The 23,700-nt window shown below is 51.6% G+C and overlaps 8 protein-coding genes across 8 annotated transcripts; 3 read left to right on the top strand and 5 right to left on the bottom strand.

Moving 5' to 3' along the window:
* Window positions 1-1,769: 1,769 nt before the first annotated feature.
* On the top strand, window positions 1,770-3,106 carry GT037_008586 (initiation-specific alpha--mannosyltransferase; the record flags this gene model as incomplete). The annotated part of the gene is made up of 2 exons (XM_038933633.1): window positions 1,770-2,907; window positions 3,057-3,106. 2 exons carry the CDS (start codon window positions 1,770-1,772, stop codon window positions 3,104-3,106), a joined length of 1,188 nt encoding a protein of 395 aa, XP_038783598.1.
* A 716-nt stretch (window positions 3,107-3,822) lies between these two features.
* Window positions 3,823-4,491, bottom strand: GT037_008587 (uncharacterized protein; the record flags this gene model as incomplete). Its single annotated transcript, XM_038933634.1, has 1 exon — window positions 3,823-4,491. One exon carries the CDS (start codon window positions 4,489-4,491, stop codon window positions 3,823-3,825), a length of 669 nt encoding a protein of 222 aa, XP_038783599.1.
* Window positions 4,492-6,013: 1,522 nt separating this feature from the next.
* GT037_008588 (annexin a7) lies at window positions 6,014-7,626 on the top strand (the record flags this gene model as incomplete). Its single annotated transcript, XM_038933635.1, has 2 exons — window positions 6,014-6,065; window positions 6,167-7,626. The coding sequence occupies 2 exons, from the start codon at window positions 6,014-6,016 to the stop codon at window positions 7,624-7,626; spliced, it is 1,512 nt and encodes a 503-aa protein (XP_038783600.1).
* Window positions 7,627-8,341: 715 nt separating this feature from the next.
* GT037_008589 (uncharacterized protein) lies at window positions 8,342-9,706 on the bottom strand (the record flags this gene model as incomplete). The annotated part of the gene is made up of 1 exon (XM_038933636.1): window positions 8,342-9,706. The coding sequence occupies one exon, from the start codon at window positions 9,704-9,706 to the stop codon at window positions 8,342-8,344; it is 1,365 nt and encodes a 454-aa protein (XP_038783601.1).
* Window positions 9,707-11,901: 2,195 nt separating this feature from the next.
* Window positions 11,902-12,357, bottom strand: GT037_008590 (uncharacterized protein; the record flags this gene model as incomplete). Its single annotated transcript, XM_038933637.1, has 1 exon — window positions 11,902-12,357. The coding sequence occupies one exon, from the start codon at window positions 12,355-12,357 to the stop codon at window positions 11,902-11,904; it is 456 nt and encodes a 151-aa protein (XP_038783602.1).
* Window positions 12,358-13,810: 1,453 nt separating this feature from the next.
* On the bottom strand, window positions 13,811-14,179 carry GT037_008591 (uncharacterized protein; the record flags this gene model as incomplete). Its single annotated transcript, XM_038933638.1, has 1 exon — window positions 13,811-14,179. The coding sequence occupies one exon, from the start codon at window positions 14,177-14,179 to the stop codon at window positions 13,811-13,813; it is 369 nt and encodes a 122-aa protein (XP_038783603.1).
* Window positions 14,180-17,163: 2,984 nt separating this feature from the next.
* GT037_008592 (palmitoyltransferase pfa5) lies at window positions 17,164-18,479 on the top strand (the record flags this gene model as incomplete). The annotated part of the gene is made up of 2 exons (XM_038933639.1): window positions 17,164-17,808; window positions 17,859-18,479. 2 exons carry the CDS (start codon window positions 17,164-17,166, stop codon window positions 18,477-18,479), a joined length of 1,266 nt encoding a protein of 421 aa, XP_038783604.1.
* A 2,717-nt stretch (window positions 18,480-21,196) lies between these two features.
* Window positions 21,197-22,696, bottom strand: GT037_008593 (uncharacterized protein; the record flags this gene model as incomplete). The annotated part of the gene is made up of 3 exons (XM_038933640.1): window positions 21,197-21,280; window positions 21,388-22,125; window positions 22,178-22,696. 3 exons carry the CDS (start codon window positions 22,694-22,696, stop codon window positions 21,197-21,199), a joined length of 1,341 nt encoding a protein of 446 aa, XP_038783605.1.
* Between the last annotated feature and the right edge of the window lie 1,004 nt (window positions 22,697-23,700).

The raw sequence follows: 23,700 nt of genomic DNA on the forward strand, positions 1-23,700 counted from the left end.
CGTACGTTACGGGTAAGCAAGTGACCGAAGACTGGAGTTTTGGTATGGGGAAAAGGCAATCAGATCCGGGTGGACATCTTGAAAGGGTAATTTGCCAAAGTCGGTATTGATACTGTCGCAAAGCCACAATTGTTGCGCTCTTGCTTTTGCACGGCCGTTGTTCTAGGATGTCTGTAGAATTACTTTGGTAAGCAGACGTCGTCATGTCCTTGTACAAGCGTCTGCGCTTGAAAGTGATGCGTAGAGCCGGCGGACCATTGTCCATAAGAGGGAGGCGTGTTAGTTTGTGAGATGACGATAGCAAGCCACCCGCGTAGTGTAGACGTTACAAGGGTGCTATAGCCTCAACAACGGATTTGCCGGAGTCGCTATTCGTGGAAGGTGTTGGCATTGCTGCCTCGTATTCACCATGGCCTTATCTCTCAACCGAGGGCATGCCCTGTTCACTACATCAAAGGGCAACAATTCTTGTTCTGCTCCTAACAGCGAGTTTAAGGATTTGTAGGTGTAGTACTCTGATCCGAGAGGCGGGGCGATTCTACCAAGCCGCGCGGGCGGGGAGGGTGGAACCGAGATAAAGTGTCAATGACGTGGTGATGGTCGATAAACTCGCGGCTTCATCATCGCGATGAGACGCAGGTCGAGACTCCCACCAGTAAGCGTTCGAAGTGCAGAAGCGTGCCGTAGTCATGAGCTTAGCCAGATAGGTCCCACAGCAACCAAGCGTGAGTTGATGCAGCTACACATGTCTATAGAGAAGAGTGCAGCCCGGTGCAGGTCGTCAGCCAACGAAGTTCAAGCGGCAGTAGATGGCGCGGGAGGGCTATGCTGCAAGAGGTAGGACGCGGCGTTTCACCTAGTTCCTTCCGAGTCTGCAGTCAACGCGCGTCTGGACAACGTAGAACCAAGGCGGCCCAGATTCAAGCTTCGAAGCAATAACGGGTGTAACAATCGTAGTGCCACCACGGCATCTGGAACCGGCTGCGTTAAAGCATCACAAATCCTGGGAGGAAGGACGATTGTATTCCTAGATGTTCCTGCGATGTGAAGGTGGCGTTCGTCACCGTTGCCATGCATTGCCCCATGTCGCCGCCCAGCTAGGGCGTGAGTGGACGGGATTACTCAGGTAGTGATGAGGTGAGAAGAGGTATACTTGTCATGAGCAGGCTCTCCACTCGGCATACACGAGAGGCGTGGAAAGCGTGAAAGATCGCCCCAGCGTCGTAATGAAACCAGGATTGCTGAGGGGCGTGTAGAAAGACGAGGCTCGGTGCGCCAACTGATTTGGAACAAGCTTTGCCGCGATGTTGAGTCGGCCATGGAACATTCGTCGACGACAGGCACGCTAGCTGTCTAGCGTGCCTGCGAACGTGAAACTCGGAGCACCCCTGCTTGGCTTTGGCCCTTTGGGGGTTCTCTTTCAAAAAGCCCGTGGTTATCGCCGCCGCCCATGCCTCTCATAGCCTCTGCAGCCTCCCTTGTCCTCGATGTCGCTCGTTCTCCCCTCGTGTCCGTGAATTGCGCGTTCCACCTCTCATTTCCTTCTCACTACCACTACCGCTAGCCCTTTCTCGCCGATAAGGTCGACCCTTCCCCGAGCCAGAGCGTCGAATACCACCTTGTACCTCAAAACTACGACAAGGGCGTCCGCTCTGAGACTATATCTTCCCACCTAGGCCCTATCGAGTTCCACCTGTGGTCACCCTTCACTCACCGAGGACCCGTCCCCTCCCCATCATTCGCCAGGCTCTTCAACCGCGCCGGCCACCATGCTTACCTTCAAGAAAGCCCTTGTGCTTTCCCTGGCTTGTTTGACGCTATTCTTCATCTTCAAGTCGCAGCACCACGGTAGCACAGCTCCCAACTTCCGCAATGCAAAGGAAATGCCCAGGCCGACCGCCTGGGTGAACCCATCCGACAGGGAGCGCGCGAAGCTCAAGGAGAAGGAGTCGAAAGAGGCGCAGAAGGCCGCAGAGAAGACCGCAGCGAAGGCGGAAAAGACCTTCGATACGCCCGATGCGCCAGCGCCCAAAAAGCCCAAAACCCAAATCAGCATGGACGAGCTGAGGAAGCGCCCACTCAAGGAACAGCTCGAATACCAGTTCCCTTATGATGTCGACGCGAAGACGCCCGCATACATTTGGCAGACATGGAAGTACACACCGGCACAGGGCGAGTTTGAGGAGATGTTCCGCGAGCCAGAGGCCAGCTGGAGCATCCACCACCCGTCTTTCGTCCATGAGGTCATCACCGATAATGTCGCAGTACACCTGATCAGACATCTATATTCTTCTGTTCCTGACGTCATTGAAGCCTACAACGCTCTCCCTGTCCCCGTGCTGAAAGCCGATTTTTTCCGCTACCTTATCCTCCTTGCCCGTGGCGGCATCTACTCGGATATCGACACTTCGGCATTGAAGCCTGCGTCGGATTGGATACCCTCTGACGTACCCGCGAACACCTACGGAATGGTCATCGGCATCGAGGCTGACCCAGATCGCCCGGACTGGGCCCAGTGGTACTCCCGCCGCGTCCAATTCTGCCAGTGGACTATTCAGTCGAAGCCTGGCCATCCCGTGCTTGTTGATGTTGTTACAAACATCACCCAGGAGACACTTAATCGCAAGCACGCGGGCAAGCTCAGCAAAGACTACAAAGGCATCATCGAGTTTACCGGGCCCGCTGTCTGGACCGATACCATCTTCGACTACTTCAACAACCCCGACTACTTCGATATGAGCACAAGCAAGGGTAACATTACATGGGAAAACTTTACCGGCATGAAGGCGCCCAAGAAGGTTGGTGATGTTATTGTCTTGCCCATCACAAGCTTCAGCCCCGGCATTAAGACCATGGGTGCTGGCGAGGATGACGACCCAATGGCCTATGTGAAACACAACTTTGAAGGTATGTAGTTTTTTTTCTTTTATCGAGCATCCGAGCGTACCGTCGTATCACGCTCCATCGTGCTACGCAGTACAAGCCACCGAGATGCAACCGTCCTTCGATTACACTCGCCTCAAGTCCCTGGTTGCCTCAGTACTGACTAGCAATAGGTACCTGGAAGCCTGAGAGCGAGCGCCACATCGGCAAGACATACAACTGAACGAACAATCCCTGCGAATCGTCCGACCGAGCTCACCACATCACACCACATCACACAACCGTGTTCACATATAGTATACACCGCATTGAGCTGCAAAGGAAATGGGCAATAGGGAGTTGCGCGGCGGGCATCAGATAATGCCGATTCGAGTCGCGTGTGAGGAAATACAGCTTCCGGGGGGTACAAGCTAGTGGGTTGCGTACACGCGTAGTTGTGAGACGCAGCACTGGCAGCCAGACTATCAACGTCGAATCGTTTCTGGTGTTGCCCCAACGCTGGCATGGAGAACAGGAAGCAGCGTGGGCACGGAACATGTGTTGGTACAACACCAGCATTTTCAAATCGGCTTCAAGCGCTGAAGTACGAAAAGTTTCTGTTTTGAGGTTATATCGGCTGCATTACTACTTGGCGTATGACAGCGTTTCATCTACTTTTTCCTACGAGAGGCTTTTGAAGATATGCCTATGGCGATACCTGTGCATACATTGGCTTTAAATAAGATACGCCATTCCCGCATCACGTTTTCCGTTTCTGAGAATCATGTTTCGTGTCTTAGATCATTGTGTCATCGTGCCTGACTGGCGATCGAACTATTGTACATATACTCCAAAACGAGAATTCAACAAAGGAGAAAAGAAGAGAAGGTACTATGGGTATCACAGTCGAAAAACCACCAGGGTTTACAAATCACCATTCCAAAAAACCCATCACCAATCTCATCGCCTGTTCCCCCCAAATAAGTCGCCGATCTTTCCCATCGTGCTCAATAGACTGCCTCCGAGCGTCGGTCTTCTCTCCAACTCCCTGTCTTTCGCATATCTCCTCTTGTACTCCCTTTCTGTCTCAGGATCTAACTCCCCGTAATGCTGATCGTGATGTCTATGATGTTCGTCCTCGTATTTATCTTCGCCATCCGCATACGCATGTGCATTATGTGCGTGCGTGCTATGATGGGAGTAGTGGCTTTGTTGCGAGGAGGTGCGTGCATAGACGGGAGCGGCCTGGGGTGCGTAGGTGACGGGCGGCGGGTAGGATGTAGAGGCCTGAGAGGCGGGATATTGGTACATCTGGGGGTTGGGCTGACGAATGGCGATGGCCGGAGAGCTGGGTTGGAGATGCGTCGGCCGCTGGCTGTTGTAAGAGGAAGACGAGGAAGTGCGCCGGTGGGATGGTATGTGAGGTTGTGGCATTGATGTCATTGCGCCGCTGTTGTAGGGGGTGGTTGGCGAGGATGAGTATATGGGTTGTTGTTCGGGGATTGGCGAGAAGTAGTTTGTGGGTTGCTGCGGTAGTGGCACCCCAGGCGTGGTAGGGTAAGGCGGCTGTTGTTGTGGATATTGTGGATGTGGTGGATATCCTGATCTGGTGGAGTCGTAGGAAGACATGGTGATGTTTCGTGGATAGTGGATTGGTAGATGGCGGGATTTTCCCATGCACGGGTTATGATATCTTTTATGTTTCCAATCGAATGATACTGGCTGTGGCCCTGCGCTGTATGCCCTTGGCCCTGTTTCAAGGTTTGGCGATCGGCAACGTTGGATGTCGTATGCGGCTGGCTGTGGTGCTCCTAATACAGGATTAGGTGTCGATAACGGATAGATTGTTTGTTTCAGAACGATCACAGCTCGAACATGTGGTCCCAATAGTCTTAATATATTTAATATCCTAATAGGTTGATCGGCTGCCTTGGCTTTTATACTCCATCGCGCGCCTCCATCGGTCCACTTCTCTCACCGAGCCTTATGTGCACATGCACGAACTAAGTCTTTCCGCGGTGAACTAATGCGATCTGGAGGGCCCTCCTCACCAATTAGTGCTCACCCAAGATCCATTCTGGCTGCCAAGGAATATCCGTCCTGTGCAATCGAAGGCGAAAACATGAGGGGCAACGTGGACTGCGTGCTATGATGTCACGCTCTTAGCCGAAGCTTCACCGGCAGCCTGGATTTAACGTCGGGGTGCCTGGCGTTAGCGATCTAAGATGGTGTGCAGTAATCCGATGTTGTTGGTGGAGAGACGAAAGGGTTGCCGATCGTTTTCTCGAAGCCGCGACGTGACATAAGCTTGGCACAACCGTGCGCCAGCGTGACGGCTAATGAAGCGCATCGTGACCTTATGAAGCGATACTGCGGAAAGCGCTTACATATCATCGTATCTTTAGTCACTCTGAAGAGGATATAATAACATTTACCAACAATTACGCCGCAGCGCTTTGCTCAGAGTCCGTCAGGGGTATCCACAAGGGGCTATCGCACGATCATAACGATGCAAATATGAACAGATGCGTGAAATGCATGTCTTGCATACGCTATTCTTTGTGCAAGCATGGCATCCGACGCTGTAGTGACTTTGCAAAGCGCATGGCGCGTAGATGGCCTTCGCAGCATAAGTCTGTTCTTATGAAATATAGCTGAGCCACAAGCTTATCAATGGTGTATGTGGCTTCATTACCGTACGATTCCAACTTCGAATGAATTGATTCGCCCATTGTTGCACTTCAGAGGCTGTGTTGCGGCGACATGTCTTTTTTCCTTCCTTATTAGCGTGCATCGCCACGAGCAACGACTCCGCTAACATGGAGCCAACGTCAGTTGGGCATCCGACAATGGCCGCCTTACCAACCACACGGCAGGTGTTCGCATTCCAGCGACTAAGTTCAATGGCCGATGAATGCCAAGGAGATTGTTCGTCATATGAGCCAAACTAGTTCTTGACATTACCCCACCACTGGCAGGGCTGAGCGGTAAACTCAGCCACTATGACTTCTGGCGCAACCATTCTTTAGGGAGCAGGCAGTAATCTCTCCCCCTCTCCTTTCCAAATCACTTGCCTTGTCCGGGTCGCACATCGATCTTACCTGCTCTCAGCGCTTACTCCTGCAACACCTTGCCGGAATCACAGCTGGAAATGTCCTACAACTACAACCAACCAGGCGGTTATCAGCAGCCGTATCCGGGCCGTAAGTCGTCAGGCCCTCACCTCACAGCCCGACGATCGTTGCATCCTTCATGGCTTGCGAGACTTGGCGCTGATTCCTGACCCTGTACTAATATCTTACAGAAGCCCCGCCGCCCCAAGGGTACGGTCAGCATCAACAATATCAACAACCTCCACAGCAAGGCTATCATCAACCGCCACCAATGCAAAATCAACAGTACGGTGGCTACCAGCCACAGCAAGGCTACGGCCAGCAACCACCGCAAGGTCAATATGGTGCGCCGCCACCGAACCAGTATGGCGGCCCGCCTCAAGGACAGTATGGAGCTCCCCCACCACAGCAAGGCTACGGCGCTCCTGGACAGTATCAACAGCCACCGCCAGGCCAGTATGGTCAACAACCACCTCCGGGACAATACGGACAACCACCACCTCCAGGACAGTACGGCCAGCAGCCACCCCCAGGACAATATCAACCTCCGCCCGGTCCGCCACCAGGCCAGTATGGTGCGCCCCCGCCACAGGGTCACTTTGGAGCACCACCACCTCAAGGACAGTACGGAGCACCACCTCCTCAAGGACAGTTCGGTGCGCCCGGCGGTTTTGGCGGGCCACCAACGCAGCCTTCTCTCGGCTATGGTCCCCAGCAGGTAGCCAACATTGACGTTAGCAGAGACGTCGAAGCCGTTCGCAAAGCGATGAAGGGATTTGGAACAGACGAGAAAGCGCTTATCGCAACACTAGCGAAGAAGGATCCTATGCAAATCAACACTATCCGGACACAGTACGACCAGCGCCTGATGCGAAACATGGTCCAGGATCTAGAGAAAGAGACCAGTGGTTACTTCGCAAAGGGATTAGTTGAAATCGCACGAGGACCTCTAGTATCTGATTGCTACAACCTGATGGAGGCTATGAAAGGCATGGGCACGAAAGAAGTCATCCTAGACGATATTCTCATCGGGAGAAGTAACGCCGACATAAATGCCATCAAGCAGAAGTACCAGGAGTTATTCAAAAGGCCGCTCCAGAAAGATCTCCAAGGCGACCTCAGTGCCGGAACTGAGCAAATGTACGACATGATTGTTGCCGCCCGCCGCGCAGAAGATTCTTACCCTGTCAATCCGCAAGAAATCGAGCAAGCCGTCACCGATCTCCAGGCTGGCATGGGTGGCTTTGCTAGCAAGAACGTTCCCCAAGTTTGCCAGATCCTCACCAGCAAGAATGACGCTCAGCTCAAAGCCATGGCGAACTCCTACCAGCAACGATTCCACAAGTCGCTCGACAGTGTGCTGAAGTCTGCGTTCTCTGGACACATGGAAGACGCACTGCGTCTGCTTGTGCACCGTGCTACCAACCGACCCGAAGCTGAAGCCGTCCGCCTGGAGGAGTCGATGGCCGGTTTGGGCACTAAGGACGAGATACTCGTACAACGTGTCGTTCGCTGCCACTGGGATCGAAATTTCATGAACGCTGTTAGCAACGCGTACAAGCAGGTTTACAAGAAGGACCTGGTCAAGCGGATAGAAGGGGAGACCCGAGGTGATTATGAGAAGCTTATGGTTGCTTGTGTGAAGCCTTGAATTACAGTAGAGGAATGATGAGAGCTGGGTTGGATCGTATGATATCACATTTTCCTTTCTTGATTCTTCGGCCTGATGGTGGAAACCGCGGGCGTGGAGACGATAGTAATCTCAATACGTCACTATTGACTTTCATTCCTAAGCCGTAGATTCCCATTCCTCCTCAATTCATGTTTTCGAGTTTCACGCTTCCACTGCATTCATTGACGCTCATGTTACTTCTCGTCCCCACTTTCCTTCCGTTCGCCTCCATGTGTTCGTCTCCGCTCATCTGCCAAACAAGTTGCTTCATACATGCCCCACGTCCAACCACACATTGAGCATTTTCTCGCCCCGGCGACGAGCCAGACCTCCACATTCATGCCGCATGGACAGGTGTATAGACCGGAATTTGGAGGCATTGTCGCTTCTGGATATCAGGTGTCAAAACGAAGAAGATGATGGAAGGATTGACTCTAGTGATGGGCTGAAAGACTTGACTATCAAGTATATGTTAGTGTGGTCGTTGCTGTGATTGGGAGACCAAGGAAATATTTTCAAGCGGCTTTGTTGTGGATGTGAGGAGATGGGCTGTCTACTGCCTACTTTTACGTTGCTTAGTACAAGTTCGCCGTTGAAAGAACAGACCACGATTATCCATTCACGTTTACAGTCGGAATTATTACGGTGTGGTATAAGCTATGTGATTCACATTTTGCCACGACTTTTGTATAGACTATCTCTGATACGGCGGTGGTTGGTCTGCTGCAAGTCCGTTTGAACCGACGTCCCGCATCATGAGCTCCAACTCAAAGCTCTCCTCCGAGCCGCTCGCCGGCGGAAGCTCTTCTGGTGGACCAAGATGCCCACCAGTTCTTGTCATAGGCTCGATAGCCACATTGTCCACGTCAACCTCATGTTTGGACTCTTTGCCCACACATTCGAGCAGGAGATCATATTTGACGTCATAGTGGAGTGCTACGCCGTACGTGCTGAACGTTGGGGGCACAATATTGTTGATCTCGAAACCTTCCAAGATGGTGTCCGAAGTGATCTCTATTCCAGGTTTACTGTATCGTTGGTTGAAGAGGTCGAACTTTTCGATGCTCTGCTTTCGTACCTCCCCTTCAGGTGCTGATGCTAGTGGGACGCGGAAGTTGATGTGCGCTGTTGCTTGCGCGCGAATCCCGCGGAGGTACACGGGTGCTGGTTGTGTGTCGCCCTCACTCAATGTTGCTTGAAGCGAGAGCTTCAGCTTGCTAGAAGCACCGACACGGTACCTGGAGGGCGAACTGAGCACTAACAAAGACGTTGAAGAAGCCTCTTCTTCTTTGCTTCCGCCACGTAAGCCTGACTTCAGCCGTTCTAGCGGGGCACGTCGCTCCTTGTATGGTTCTGGGGTTGATGATCTCGACTTGCGCTCGAACCGTACTGGTTGCGCCGGCACAAGTGCGGTCACGGGCAGCAGACCCTGTTCTGGTACTGAGGGACTGAATCGTAGCTGGTGCACGACGACAGGATTGAGCGTGAACGAAGCATTTTCCGTGACGTACTCTGCTCGCAGGAAGTACTCGTTACAGATAGTACTCTCATTCCACCAAAGCGACGGCGGAAGCGGATGACACCTATCATACTCGAAAAGAGCATCCTTTTTGAACGGCGCATTGTTTTGAAGCTTCGCATCATTTTCGACTGCTTCCGGAAACCGAAACTCGAACGGGTACTCTATCCGCGAAGGTGGACAGGTCGCGCTGGGCGTTTGTCTCTGCGATAACGTTTGCTCGTGGCAAAACAGCTCCACCTCGGAAACATGTTGAATTGTAGGGTTGCGTTCGCTAGAGATGCGACATGTTGTCTTGCCTATAAAGCTTATGGTGACGTGTTTGATCTTGATACGTGCTTTGACGTGAACAACTCCCTTCACCAGGTCGTTGTTGGTATGGATGCTGCGACGACTCGACCTTGTGAATGCAATGGAGATAGGTCCGTCTGGAGTGTTTTGACGATCTGGATGATGGTGATCGCTATAGAATTGTGGTTGAGCGATGTAACTATAGAGGAGGCGAGGCTGTGGTGCTTGACTCGCTAGTGAGTTTGCCATAGGCTATGGAGTCAACTCGACAAGATGTTTGCTGGCAACCAAGATGCTAGCAATATGTATATGGGTGATAGCTCTGAGGTTTCTGGCGCTTGGCAGATGCAGATGTCAGGTAGGGCGTAGGAACTTCCTCGAAATGACATTATTACCAAGCACAGTGGTAAGATACCCCGCTTCTGCATTACTCAGGCCAAATAAGTGACGGAAGCCAATGCACCTCTTATCCACGATGTCTCGGACCACGTCCGCCGTCACTTGAGTGCTAAGAGCGAGGTTAACTAGTTGCGGCCTCATTATTCGTCGTTGCAGAGCCCGAACCTTCTCTCTAGTTGAGCTGAAGAAGAGACATCTCCTATACCACCGGGCGGTTTCAGCTCGTCAAAATTCCAATTTCGCAATAACTATATGAACAGCGACATTGTCAAAGTGAGGCATTGGGTAAGCACGGGTAGATAGCGAAGGGCGCTGTATGTAGTTTGTTCCGTGTTGGCTGGTTTCCCTAGACTTAATACGGATAGCTTCGTATCCTCGATGCCGAAGTCGCCTTGCTATCGCGGGTGATCAGAACGCAGATGTCAGCAATGGTGAAACTATACCTACAGACTCAAGAAACCAACCGAACTTCACCAAACTCATTCTGCCGCAAACAAGCGGGAGGATATACTTTGTGCGAGAAGGAGCGAAAATACCTGCTGAATTGGCAGGACAATCGCCATCAAGCGGCCCTGCTCAACGCGTATTACTTCTGCGCTCATAACTACTCGTCTTCAATTTCTGACGTTCTAGGTCCACTCAGCAAACTCATGTCTCGTCACTACAACTTATGGTTATCCAGCCAAGAGGGGCTATGGCAAGCCCACGTGATACGACTCCACCTAGGCAGCCGCCTAAGACTCAGGCTGAGGCAGGCAATGTGCCATGCAAACCACCACTACAACACCCTATGATGTGCGCAATATTGTCGGGCATTATAATCCTGCATCCTTTTTACCTTCCATGTGTAGCGAGTATCTCAATATAGAGCAGAGCCGCACAAAAGCTACAGGGGGTTGGCAAGGGTGCGCAGGGCTTTATCTCGACCTCGCTCATCCCCCGATCAAGGTCTGTAGCTGACATGAGTTCTACACCAAGGCATACAGCGGATATTCAGCGAAGGCAGACTTATGCTTAGTGAAGAAAGGTATGACTGCGATCTTTGCGGCATTTTCCTTGATATTGTTGCCTATAATGTGAGGCGTGTCGCGCACGCCGAGCGTCGACAACTCAGCAAGTGTGCCCTTCTTCGTCCTCCAACTGCGCAATCGAGAAACTCTGGAGCATACGAACAAGATCGAAAAAGAGTCGCCGTCATATGACGGTTGAGCTTAGACGTCGACTTAAGGTTTACGATTGTAAAGGCTTTTACGCCTTCTTACGCCCCGGAGTCGCATATGGGTGCCACGAAAACCAACCCTGGCCCTAGTCAGGGGCGCTGACCGTTTTGCGAACCACCAAATACAGGGCGGTGGTGGCAAGAGTAGGAGGATGGTGTGCACCGGCCCAATAGTGCCTCGCCCGGCCTTTAGACGCCACAACCCACTAATTTCGCCCTGGACGCCATCTTGTGTCACTGTCAAAATTCGTCATCCTTCGACCGGTCATGAAATTTATTTCTTAGGCTCCCATATCGAAACAAGTCCAGCAGCATAGGCCATGATCGATATCCACTGGGTGCCGTTATGGGAAGCCTGAAGAAGATAATGAAGGTCTGTTATGGTATCAAGATGGTGCTTGAATACATTGACTAGTGATGCAGGAAAAGCTAATTGAAACGTGGTATTGAAAGACCCTGTGCTGTCATATGCCACGCTTGAACGAATGAGGAGACTACCATTACACACGGAGACATACCATTTTCTACACTAGGAAGCTGGCGCACTCAAAGTGGGTGACCGAGCAGCGAAGAAAAAACACATTCCACAATAGAAAGGTTACAAGTTCAGTAACGGACGAACAAATCAAAGAGAAGACCAGTCTACCGAAAACGCCAGCCTAAATTAACCAAAAGTATGCTGAGCACCATCAACCGTTTCGGTGCGTTGTCACAATATCAGTACCTATGGGTGTTAATAAGGGTCTCATGAGACTGAGTCGTGAGTGCTTACCGCATGTTGTACATCTCAACATATTACTCGGCTTGCTCCAACGGCCCAGGGATGCTATTTACCAGTATCGTAAACGTAGCAGCAACTACTTCTCCAGTGGTTGTAGCAGAACGCGCAACCTTGATCTGTCATATAGCTGTTGTCACCGCCGCATTTGCAACACTGCCAGCGGTATACCGGCGGGCGCTCCGGTCGTTGACTATAAGGGGCACTATAGGGGGTGTTGCCAACGGGAAAAATGATGGATGCACCAGCAGAACACGATTGTGTTGTGCGCCCAAGGAGATAGGTAGCGGTACCTGGTGCGTATCTGTTGTTCGCACGGGTGCTTATAGAGTAGGAAGTGCGTGGATCTGAGTGGGCATCAAGTGGGTGCAAGTTGGCGTGGTAGTCGTGCGAGTTGCACCGCGGCGCATTGTTCTGGAGAACGTAACAGTTGGGGCAATGCGGGTTGAGGGAGACGTTGTGCGGGCCATCACCGCAGCTCTTGCAGTAGTAATAATACGACATGGTCTTTGTTGGCAGTGGTAGTAGTCGTGGTAAGAAAGAGCTAAAAGCCGATGAAGGTCAAGGAAGAACAAGGTTGGAAGTGAGCTTGTTGTGCTTGCGAGAGTGCGAAGGTGTCTCGATAAAAGATCTGCTCGAAGAGGAGATCAATCAGAAGTGTTATACTCAAGGAAGTGGTCCCTTGTGTCCCCTGGCCTGGCGTAAACAACGCTCCGCCACAGGAGAGAGTCCTTTGCCTTAGGGCAAAATGTGTATTGTGACCGCTGATGCCATTGTAGCTTCGTTTCCGCCTATGAGCCACACTCACTACCATGACGTCCCTCGTTCTGAGGGCCTCCAGTCACACGTAATAGCAGAGAGGGACGATGGCTGAGTGCTGAAAGCATTACGCGTTTTCCGGCAACATTCATGACGATGAGTATGCTGAGGGGGTTTGGTTGGACGACTGAGGATAGTATCAAAGCCTGAGGAAGTTCGGAGCTTGAGCGGCCAAAAGTCTCAGTGGCACGTGAGACTGCTGAGCCACATCCCATAAAACGGCTGAATTTTCGGAGAATTGGAGTAGGCAAAAGAAGGCAAACACCTTGAGGACCTCATTTTAGCCTTGCAGGCCTTGTAGCCTGGTTTCATGAACCAGACCTGCATCTCTTGGTAGGAACTTCTTTTACCGCCAGCCTAATCGGACACAGGACACCGCCTCCTCAAAATGATACGATCAGTCAATTGGTCCAAATCATCATAATCGACGCAAAGTATGGTTTAACGCAATGTCATGCCTTCGTTTGCCGGCAGAATGCTCCGTATATGGACCAGCCGCTGGGAGAGCCTTCCCAATCAGTCTGTAATTCTCTTAAAAGAGCGTGTTTGGACTGTTTCAAAGACTGTGTACCCGCTTTTGTACGCGAGATGGTCGCAATTCTGCTTACCGTGCGGTTCCCCTTTCAAGCGGTGGAGGCATGGGATCCCAGCGTGATTTCAGGACATTGTACATAGCCAAGTGGGGAAGTGACAAAGATGGCGACAGGATGAAGTAAGCGGTGGCTGGGGTATTTCTAAAGTATGATAAATTGCGAACTGAACTCCAAATTCAACCGATTCCAACGAGAGAGGGCTCTCCAAAGAGGCGGCCTGCGCCGGGCAAACCGAAGCGCAGACTTCACAAACAACACCAGTGACAATAAAAACACGCGCTAAGCAAGTGCTGGACAGGTCCGCCAAATGCTGCAGTGATGGTGCGATAGTTGACATAGAGAGTGAAACCAAGGACCTCTAGCCCAGAATATTACAAAACCAAAAACAGAAACGCCGACAGATAATCAACATGGAACCGTGCAGAAGAAAGAAGAGCCGATTTATGAGACATTTGAAGAGGAAGATGCGCTCATGATGAAGTGCCGTTTAGTGAGTGCGGTGGACGTTGCACGGAGCGGTAATGGTAGGCGGTGTACGACCATGTCTATTTGGTTACTTCCACTGTGCAGCCACCGCATCTTACATGGGAGCAAACAGCGCAACAGTTCTGCCATGAACCTATAGGTCCATCACCGCAGTGCGAGCAATACCACACCACGGCACCGCCGTCCGTGGGTGTTGACGTGTAACTATGGCTCTTGGAAAGACTCAGATGGGTTTGGTCGTAGTCATCGTTGCCAAAGAGAGGGCCAATGGGGAGAGCAATGCCATGAGCGTGTAGCATCGAAGTACTCTGAGTGTTTCCTGTAAAGTGCGCCCCTGAATGCATTGAGTCCGAAAGGATGTTTGCTGAGGAATTTTCGAGGCAGACAGGTACATCCTGGTCGTAATGGAGGGTTGAGTGGATGGCCATGTTGAGTAATGGTCTGGCCCTGGAAGCAACAGAGAGCAGTAGTTGTTCAAGGAAGACTGATAGATATGGTGGTGAATTGTTTGATTGAGTTCGTGTCATATTGTGATGGAGTGGAATGTCGAAGTTCTTAAATCATACCTTTGAACCTGATCCTCCATGATAGATGCACCGCCTTTTTCCTCTTTCAGTGCTGTGCACCGCACAGACAGTCCTCTGGTGAGACTCTCGAGAGGTACTAGAGCCCAGATAGGGTGGCGGCCGTTGTGAGGCATACAGGCCCTAATGGGCGCAACGAAGCAAAGTCGGTGGTGAGGCGAGGAAGAGCGAAGGACCTGCTAGGGTATGAGGAATTAGCCACTCTGAATGGTGGTATGTTATGAGAAACTAATGCTCGTGACGTTCATTGTGTAGCCATCAGTATCCTAAGGTTCAAAGCTGTGTTCCGCAAACTCCATTGGCAATTAACGTTGGCCCAAGGATACATGGGCAACAACAGCTGAGCGGAGCAGGTAGGTTCAAGCTACCAATCGTCCCGACTGTCCTCCTGATTATAGGTAGCAGAATTGGTTCTGTCTGGATAGGGCCGTCCACAACAGTTCACATGACTATCACCCAGTACCCGGGTTCATGGGCCTAGTGGTGCGAGTGGGCGTAGGGCTACAGTACTCACAGTCGGTGTATCGCACCAAATGCTTGGTATGCCTCTCCAAGTAAGGCAGGGCTGATTTGTTGGAGCCGGCAAGTGGAGGCCTGGAACCACTTCTAGTCGAATCTCATCTTGAGCAGATGAACCATTGTGGATCCCACCAAACACCAGCCTGAACCATTGCCACTACCACACAACTGATCTAAGAAGGCCGAAATCCGAAGGAACGACGAATCTAGGAGAAGGCCATCAACAGCTCGTTCCACCAGGCGCACACCAACGCCATCTGTTCTATTCAGAGAGATGGCGTAGACGCAAATGTATTGTTGGGGGTGCTCGATGGATGTACGTACAAATCACATGTGAAATTGACCAAAGGCGCTTGATTGGTGCCAGGATCGTGGATCTAGACTTGGAGCATGACCGTGATGTTTGACTCGACATACGTGATCTTGCCTGAATGAATATCGCCGTGATCGGGCTACATTGGGCTGCGTCGAGCTGCCGACACCCAAAGTATAGATAGGTCGGATAGATTCATTGTGTGCCTCAGCTGTAGGCGCAGCCATTTTGGCCAGGCAAAATCGGCTTTTTCGCTCGATTCGGCAATCAAATCCCTGAGACCATGGCCTTATTCACTTGCGTAGAATTGGGCTTCACACGAACCGTGTGTTGCTTACGAGCCTTTGGGAGATCGAAGGATTCCCCCACAACACAGCCGTCACAAGTGTCGGTGCAGGCCATGTCTGATTGAGGTAGACATTCGCCGAGATCCAGTGCCCGTGCTCTCAGACCAAGTATGCGACCTGTATTCTATGGCCACTAATGGTGAGTGGGGCTGATAGCTAGCAGATATTCCCATAATGGCGCCTTGAAGGCTGCGAAGGCCCCTGATGCACCGGTATCCATCGGAGGTCTTTCTCGAGCGCTGAGGAGGGCAGTGCCAGACAGTCTGCTAGGTCTACTGGTTGCGGCGACAGAGTCCTCACCGACGGTCGTGCACGTTCCTGTTGTGGCCTACAGCCACATCTTATGACAGGTGAAGTAAGGCGGTGTTGGATTCACGTCGTGAACGCGCCTAATACAATGGTCGTTTTCCAATTAGTAGATTTTTGGGCAACGATGCGAACTCACTTGCAGCAGCTAGGTCCCAGCGTTTGCCAATTGCAGCCTCAATCCCAAGGCTTTCTCCAAAATCTGCCTGACAAACATAAGGCTAGCCATATGGTCAGTAATGGCTGCTAGGGTTACATTGCTACCATCGGGGGGCTGCAAAAGAGTCGGATAGTCTGCTCATCATCTCATGCACGGTGCAGCGTATATAACCTAGACAGAATTGGAGCCGCATAAGTAAGAGCCGCATGAGCACAAGCGCCGTTTTCTGTTTCCTGCCGTGTTCTAGTCCTGATATTTACGCATGATAGGATCATAACCCGCCGGAAACAGAAAACGGTCGTCTCTTGGGGGCCAAAAGGCAGTAGCCAGCGTGTCAAACAGCGAGAGAAGCGCGATTAAATGAGGCTCTACAAGGCTATATGATAGCCTCGTCAGGTCGGTCAGTGCCAATGGGTTAGCTTCTTCGGAATTCTGGGCCGGTGATACAAGTACACCGGCGGTCAGTGGTGAGATAGACGCTATAGGCCTAATACGGTCAATCCTGATCCCGCTCTTGCCTATTGAACATTGGAGAAGCAGACATGTAGACGCGAATGTCAGGGAAGGCTGAGAAACGTTGTGCGGGGTGTTATCATGGGTCATGCAAGTCGATGCACGTTGGCTACTAGTGAGTAAGCAGCCTTTGCTTGGCTTGTCATTGCTGAGAAAAGCAAAACCTGTCATTCAAAGCTGGTAGTTTTCAGTCGCCAGATGGGAAAAGCATTGCGGTATAGTGAAGAACTCAATCCGATTTGTGACGAGAGGTGTTTGTGGTGTTGTGCCGATCTGTTACTTTGTATGACGTCGGCGACTGCCGGGGTCCAGCCGATTGGGCGAAAGACACGCTACGCGTCGCTGTCGTTCATCAAACAGGTCATTGAGATGGAGCTACACCAGACACGAAATCATAGGAGGTGGTTGTGATGACATGTTGCTCTGTCTGCCAATTTGCAGATGACGATGACGTTTCCTGTATGCTAACCGGTTGTGAGTAAATTAGCGCCCCAACCACGTGCAATCCTGGCTGCGCGGCGTCACGGTTGCTGCGGTGCAACACCCGCGAAACGTCAGGCCTTCTCGAGGGCTTCGTCGACCACGCGTGCGACCACCGCCATACGACTACGACCATATTGCTCTATCTCTCTTCTTTTGGTCGCGCACGAGTCTGCTACGATCCCACGCGATGGCGCCCCCAGCAGTCATCGGCTCGCAGAAGCCTGGCGCGACCGATACCACAGCCATGGAACAGAAGATCGGCCAGGCCACCTCTGTTATCCTACCCCTTCTAGAACTCGGCGCGCTGGGCTATGAGACATATGTTGTGGTCTATTTGATATGCGTCCAGTATCTCATAGATCCCTCGGAAGACATCCAGCGAGATTTCGATATCCGGCCCCGGCGCTCCACAGGAATCGCACTCATCGTTGTATACGCCATCCTCCTTCTGTTCCTCATAATGGCATGGGCACGCCTACTACAATTGATCTGGTCGAAACCGGATCTTATACCCCTCGGCGACCCGTCGCTAGAGAAGACGGATGCGAACACGAAGGGCTTTGGGTTCGATCAATACGATGCGTACATCTGCGATTATCAAGGACTGCCGTTGTGGTGTGAGAAATGCCACAACTGGAAGCCGGATAGGGCACATCACTGCAAGGAACTGGGGCGATGTGTGAAGAAAATGGACCATTATTGCCCTTGGGCGGGTGGAATCATAGCAGAAACTACGCACAAGTTCTTTATGCAGTTCGTGGCGTATGCTTCGCTGTACACAACATTTACTTGGATCGTGGTAGCTATCTTCTTTGCGGAGAGGAATTCCAAGGTACGTGGAGAGGCAGAATGGTGTATGTCTAGCAGGCTAACATATGACAGATGGGATCACGGCCAGGAACCTGGATCGGTGCCCTTGCGACGGCGGTTTTGTTTAGCATCTTCACCTTCACAATGACCTGTATGACAGGCTGGAATCTGATGATAAACTTCACCTCGGTCGAAGGCATCCAACGCGGTGGCATCCACAACATTGCCTTTCTCATGTCTCGTTCCTCCACAAATCCCGATACATCTCATTCCTCAGCGAGCCCCAACACCACAAATGCACTGCCTACGACCCCAACAACATCCTCCAGTAAACACCACAATAAGAAATCTAGCAGAGACATGGCTGAAGAAAGAGAGCACGAGAAGGAGGATTGGCCTATCCTTACTAGCTTTACCCGCCCATCGAACCGCTCGTACGTCGTAATACAAACCAAACCCATGGAACACCCGTGGTATACAACCCTCATGCAAGGTTGGAAAAATACTATGGGTGAAAACATAATCGACTGGCTACTGCCCTTCCGACAGTCTCCCTGTAAACAGAAAAGCCACAGGGGTGAGTTTGAGTGGGGCGAGGTGGTCTACGATATGGCGAAGATGTACGAAGACAAATATCTTGGAACCAGTCTTGCCATCCTTGATAAGAGCGGGAGGTCGAGGAGGCGACGTTGATGAGCGGTAAATGCCAGCATTGTTTTTTCCCCGTTAAGCGACTTGGGCGTTCTTCGTACATTTTTTCTTTTAGGATTTGATACCCACGTATGTTGTTGGTCGCAAACTGTACATAGTAATTCGATGGAAGGGAATGGAATAGATATCTGCATCATCGCTGCATGCTCCACTGGGGGAGGACGACTCCAGTCTTGCTAGATGTTCTCACTGTTACCGCCACTCGATTTGGGTTCCGCATGGATGCTGAATGTCATAGGTCTACAAATTACTCGAGACATTCTCTTCGTTTACTAATAACAAACAGCCCTGACGTTACTCTCGCGTCGTACAAAGATCGTTTGCACAAGCACGTCTCCACGTCTGCACGTGGCCAAGCTCTAAAGTCAACCCCTCTTGCGTATTCAACCAACCAAACGTATCTCTCCCATGATAGGCCTGTAAAGAATTTGGTACACGACCGCTCCACCACTCAGCCGATCCTCCCACATATCATGCAAGCACAAGTCCAATGCGGGTAATCGAAGTTCGTAACCCAAACCAAACTCCAGGTCACTTGCCCGACATCGCTAAGTACTTCATGGTACCTGCTTGCTACTATATCTGGTACTTTGGAGGGTGTACTGCTGGAGCCATGAGTTTACCGGGGCCGCTTTGATGTGGATATGGACGTGAATGTGTAGATACTGTTAATGTATTCCAGACCTCCAACGGTACTTTCCTGAACGAGTAGGAAAATGTTTGTTTCAACGCGGGGACGTGGGCTGATTTGCTTGGTGTTGCGTAAGTTCAGATGGGTAAGATCATGATTCTGTACGAGCCTAGCATAATTTTCCATGGTATGGCTCGGGGAATGACCGGAGCATCAGTATTGCCGGAGTCAGGTAGCGATGATCATCATCTTGTTCGTCACAGTCAACCCCGGAAAACTATCCTGGGCGTCAAAGTAGGATCTGCGCGAGGATGTGGTGATCGCCATCTATCTTCTTCTAGTCTGAGACCGCATTCATCCATCGGACATCATCTGGAAAGCGAGATTCTTACACGCCTTTAGCCGTTGAAACATTGACAGCTTTCGTGCCTATCCTGGAGCTGTGCGCTGTCTGCAAGGCTGCCACTTTCCGGATAACCGTTGATCGTCATTTCGTTCAGGGACGTTTCATGCTACCATGGTACTATTAATGGAGAAAGCCTCCCGCAGGGTATGCGTCTGGAAAGGCGAGAGCATGGGCCGGGACCTTCCGGGTTCGATCATGTACGTGCGTTAGGCCGCCCGGTCCATAATGAGAGGTTTACAAGTTGGGTAGTTCACGCGAGAAGCTGCAAGGGTCAAGAGTCAGCTGGGTTCCTAACTATTTTTTTTTTACTCGCCCAGGACGTGTGAACGTTAGTCTCAGCGAAATGCGCAACAGGTGCTCTTGTGTCACACCTTCCAACGTCTATCAAGGACGACAGGTGTAATCCCTTACAGGCCGGGCCGCTCCATGGCATCCTTGCTGGGAATGAGTTTAGAACATGGTCCTTGGTTTTCGGGAGAGTTAGTGTGGCGAGTTCCGCAGGGCGAACCCCGGCTCTGATCCCCCAATGATGTGCAGTGTTTCCCGTCAAGCTGTGAGGGGTCAATCCTAGAAGAAGATCATAGCAAGGGTCTAATGCAACTTCTGACCGGACAGTGGAGCCTTTCAACAATAAAAGCCGGTTATCAATACCAAAAGCTAAGTGGAGCAGAGAAAGCGTTAGTGATAGTGGCGTCCCAGCTGTTTGACCTTGCAAGTTTGGCGAGACCAACTGATTGAGGTCGGTGGAGAACTGCTGTGTTGAGATTCAATATCACGAAACATGTCATGGCTCAACTTGTTCAGACATGTTGCCGGGGCCGTCACTTGCCGAAAGCACGAACCTCGACCAAACGGCTACTGTAGCCTCTCAAGCAACACCGTTGTGTGTCATGTTTTAACTCTGGGGTTTGAAACACCGGAGCTGTCGATGGCGTTTCGAGCATGGACACTAGGTTGGGGTTCATGGAGACCAGGGGGATGTACGAACAAATTTCCACATTTGGCCTTGCGTGCGTTATCAGACCGAATCTGGCCGTTTACTACGAGCGCAGCATTGGAGAGCGCGCTAAACATTCGATAGTTTGGTGGGCTGGATCATGATTACAGATATAGCGCCACTCACCAGTGGTGGGTTTCACCATGATTGTGACCTGGAAAGTCTCTTTCTGTGATTGCGTATGTTTAGCAAATTTTGTGCAGACAACAGGATAACAGTCAAAGATTTCATCATGGATGATATGAGAAGATCGCAATGTGATTAGACTATGTCGTAAACAATCTTGGAGGCCAAAGCCTATCGAGAAACGCAGTTGCAGTTCCCAAATGCTGCACTCTTAGCGCAATGAATCCCCAAACTCCATTTTTCCAAAACGCTGATGTATGCTCCGTTTTGGGTCCCAGGGTATTCGACTGAAGGAAAAGTACGAGGTCGCTCGTGCGACCAGTGGATATTATGGCATCCGAAGATGCCCGCAAAACGTCAAGACTAAGCCAGCCAATCAAAGAATGAAAGTACCCAAAGGACTGCGGCCCCACCAGAACGCCGATGGCGGAAAGGGTAACAGTTAACGTGCAATCTCGTCATCACGACGTCCGAATGGAACATTCCGGTGGGCTTGTGAAGGTAGCACTTTTGGATGATCCCCATTACACTGAGGGACACTATGTTTCGGGACCATTGGCCTCGCGTTCCCGTTGTTCCTTTTGTGGAGCACGACGACGAGCGTTGATAAACCAGTTGGAAACCTATTTTGGGTCAGCACGCTGTGGTCTAAGAGTGACACTGAAGGACAGGAGTGGCAGATGTAGTGAGGGTGTCAAAATAACCGTTCTTGCTAAGACGCTTCACGTACCTGGTTGAGACTGAGCCCAGTTCTGTTGCAGAGTTCCATCTTCTGGTCTTCTGTGGGATATGGTGATGTTCGGTTGGCGGCAAACCAGTCTTTCAGGAGGTTCGTGGCCTCTTTCGGCAGATTGCCTCGGCGCTTCCTGTTAAATGCGTTGTGATCAAGGCCAACATGCTGTTGGAAGCGAATGTCACTGTAGGATGTGTCATAGCCTTGGTATCCGGCCCGAGTGAAGTAAGAATCGTTAGGTCGGTCGTATCCGCCATAGACAGCTGCTGGAGACTCATGGTAGTAGCTATGACGTGGCTCGTACATGGAGCCTTGCTGAACCATGGATTGCTGGAAGGGACTTTGTCCGATAGGTTGCGCGTAGGAAATGTGGCCTTGGGGAGCTGAGGGTGACTGGTGTCGCATGTGTGGGTTCGAAGGCATCGACTGCTGTTGTGGTGGCACGTACGAGTGGCTTTGGCGGTGATGCATGCCGGATCCTACAGGCTGCACTGGATGCTGCTGAAGGACGTGGGGCGAGTAGCCAGCAAGGGCTGGATCAATAGCACTGCTCGTGCGACGGACTTGCACTACAGGTGGCTCGTAGATGTCGCCGAGTGTATCGACGCGTCTTCGCTTGCTCTCAGACCAAGCCACATCGTCAAACTGGGGTTGCACATGGGGAGAGCTTTCAACCGAGTCATTCCGACGCTGAGGAGTCCGTGGTGGTGTGGTAGTCCGTGTAGTGTGGAGGAACTGGGAAAGTCAATCAAGCGATACAGAGATAATAAGCTGCAAGCCAACATACCTCGGAGAAGGAAGGGAGTTTGCCAGGGAAGTTTTGCTCGCCTGGTTGGATAGGTGGAGAGCTGCGCATGTGGTGGTTCTGTGACTCTGTCAGAGTTGTGCTCGAGGTTACAGAAGGTCGTAATTCGTCGCGGTTGTCGACTGCATCGGCTGGAGTGATCATGCGCAAGCCGAAGTCAGGTAGCATCGCCGGCCCTCGGGAAAGCGATCGGCGACGAGTGGGTAAAGAATATGAGCGTGGGGGATTTGGTGAACGGGGGTAATCGACGAATCCGCCCGCTGATATGGACGGGGGTTGGGTAGGGGGGTGATGGGAAGATGCATAAGCCGAGGGCTCGGATGCTCTTGCCCTCAAGGGTACGTCCTGTGCATCTCTGCGGAAAGGATCACAGAGTGCAGGCTCGAGGAAACTTGGAGGGGAAGGAGCGGATGTTACAAAAGAGGAAGGAGAGTCTTGTTCTTGACTTACCGCAGCGACCATGTTAGCCAGCGGCCGTTCGGCAGGATGCGAGGAGTTCATCTTGCGCGAGTGCAGCGGTTCACAGTGGCGGTGCGGAATATCTTGGAGAGTAAGATATTCCATGTGTTCAACGGCAACACTGCTTAAATACTCTGCAGAAGCGACGCGTTAGCGAATAATCACTCTAGTATCAGCGTCGCCATGGTGAGTGGATGGGCTGCTTCGCTCGCCCATAGTTACTGACAGCTTGGTACCAGTCTTTGGCTGGCACCGTCGAATGCCATCGACACGAGCGGGGTCCCATAGGATGCTGGCTCAGTTGTGTGGTATTACTCACCCAGGTATTATGGTAGTGATGTAAAAATTAACTTGAAAAGGCAACCCAAGGGTCCGATGCAGGACCACTGAACCAAGAATTATATATCGCAGATATATGAGTGGTGAGGCGATGGGGGGTATTAGTTTTGGGGAGGGAGTCGGGGACAAGTGGTGACGATTGAGCCGGCGCAAGCACTCAGCGATTCGCAAGAAGGTAGTTGGGGTCGTGATGACGGGTCCGAGGTGTTTAAGAAGCAGAAGCACCGTGAGCGAAGGAGGCGTTTCTAGACTAGGAGGGACTGCAACGGGCCGTACATCAAGCATGCCCTGCGATCTTGCAGCAGTAGAAAGCGCGTCAGGGGTGATGCTGGTAGGATCCAATGAAGGACAGACAGGCGTGTTTAGCACCACGTCTGTGTTTACTTGACAGGTGAGAGTTAAAGTTTGGTCTATATTCTCCGAGCGTGACTATGCAGGCTCTGGCCGGACGTAGGCCGAGCGTAGGAAACAAGAGACGCTCAAGCTACGCCGCAGGTTTCGAGGCACAAGCCGGTGCTGGAGTCGCGCCATCTGCTGCAGACGCCATCGAGCGTCGCCGGTGTCCCCACTACTCGCATCGTCGCAGATCTCGCTGTTTCTGACTCGGCGCAGGTAGGCGCAGGGGTGCCGAATGCCTTTCGCCCATTTTGTCGCACCCTGCCTGTCGATTACCTCATCTGCGCTCCCACACACTGGATGCCGCAGCA

The sequence above is a fragment of the Alternaria burnsii genome, assembly GCF_013036055.1.
Source record: "Alternaria burnsii strain CBS107.38 chromosome Unknown 744, whole genome shotgun sequence".
Classification (NCBI taxonomy): domain Eukaryota; kingdom Fungi; phylum Ascomycota; class Dothideomycetes; order Pleosporales; family Pleosporaceae; genus Alternaria; species Alternaria burnsii.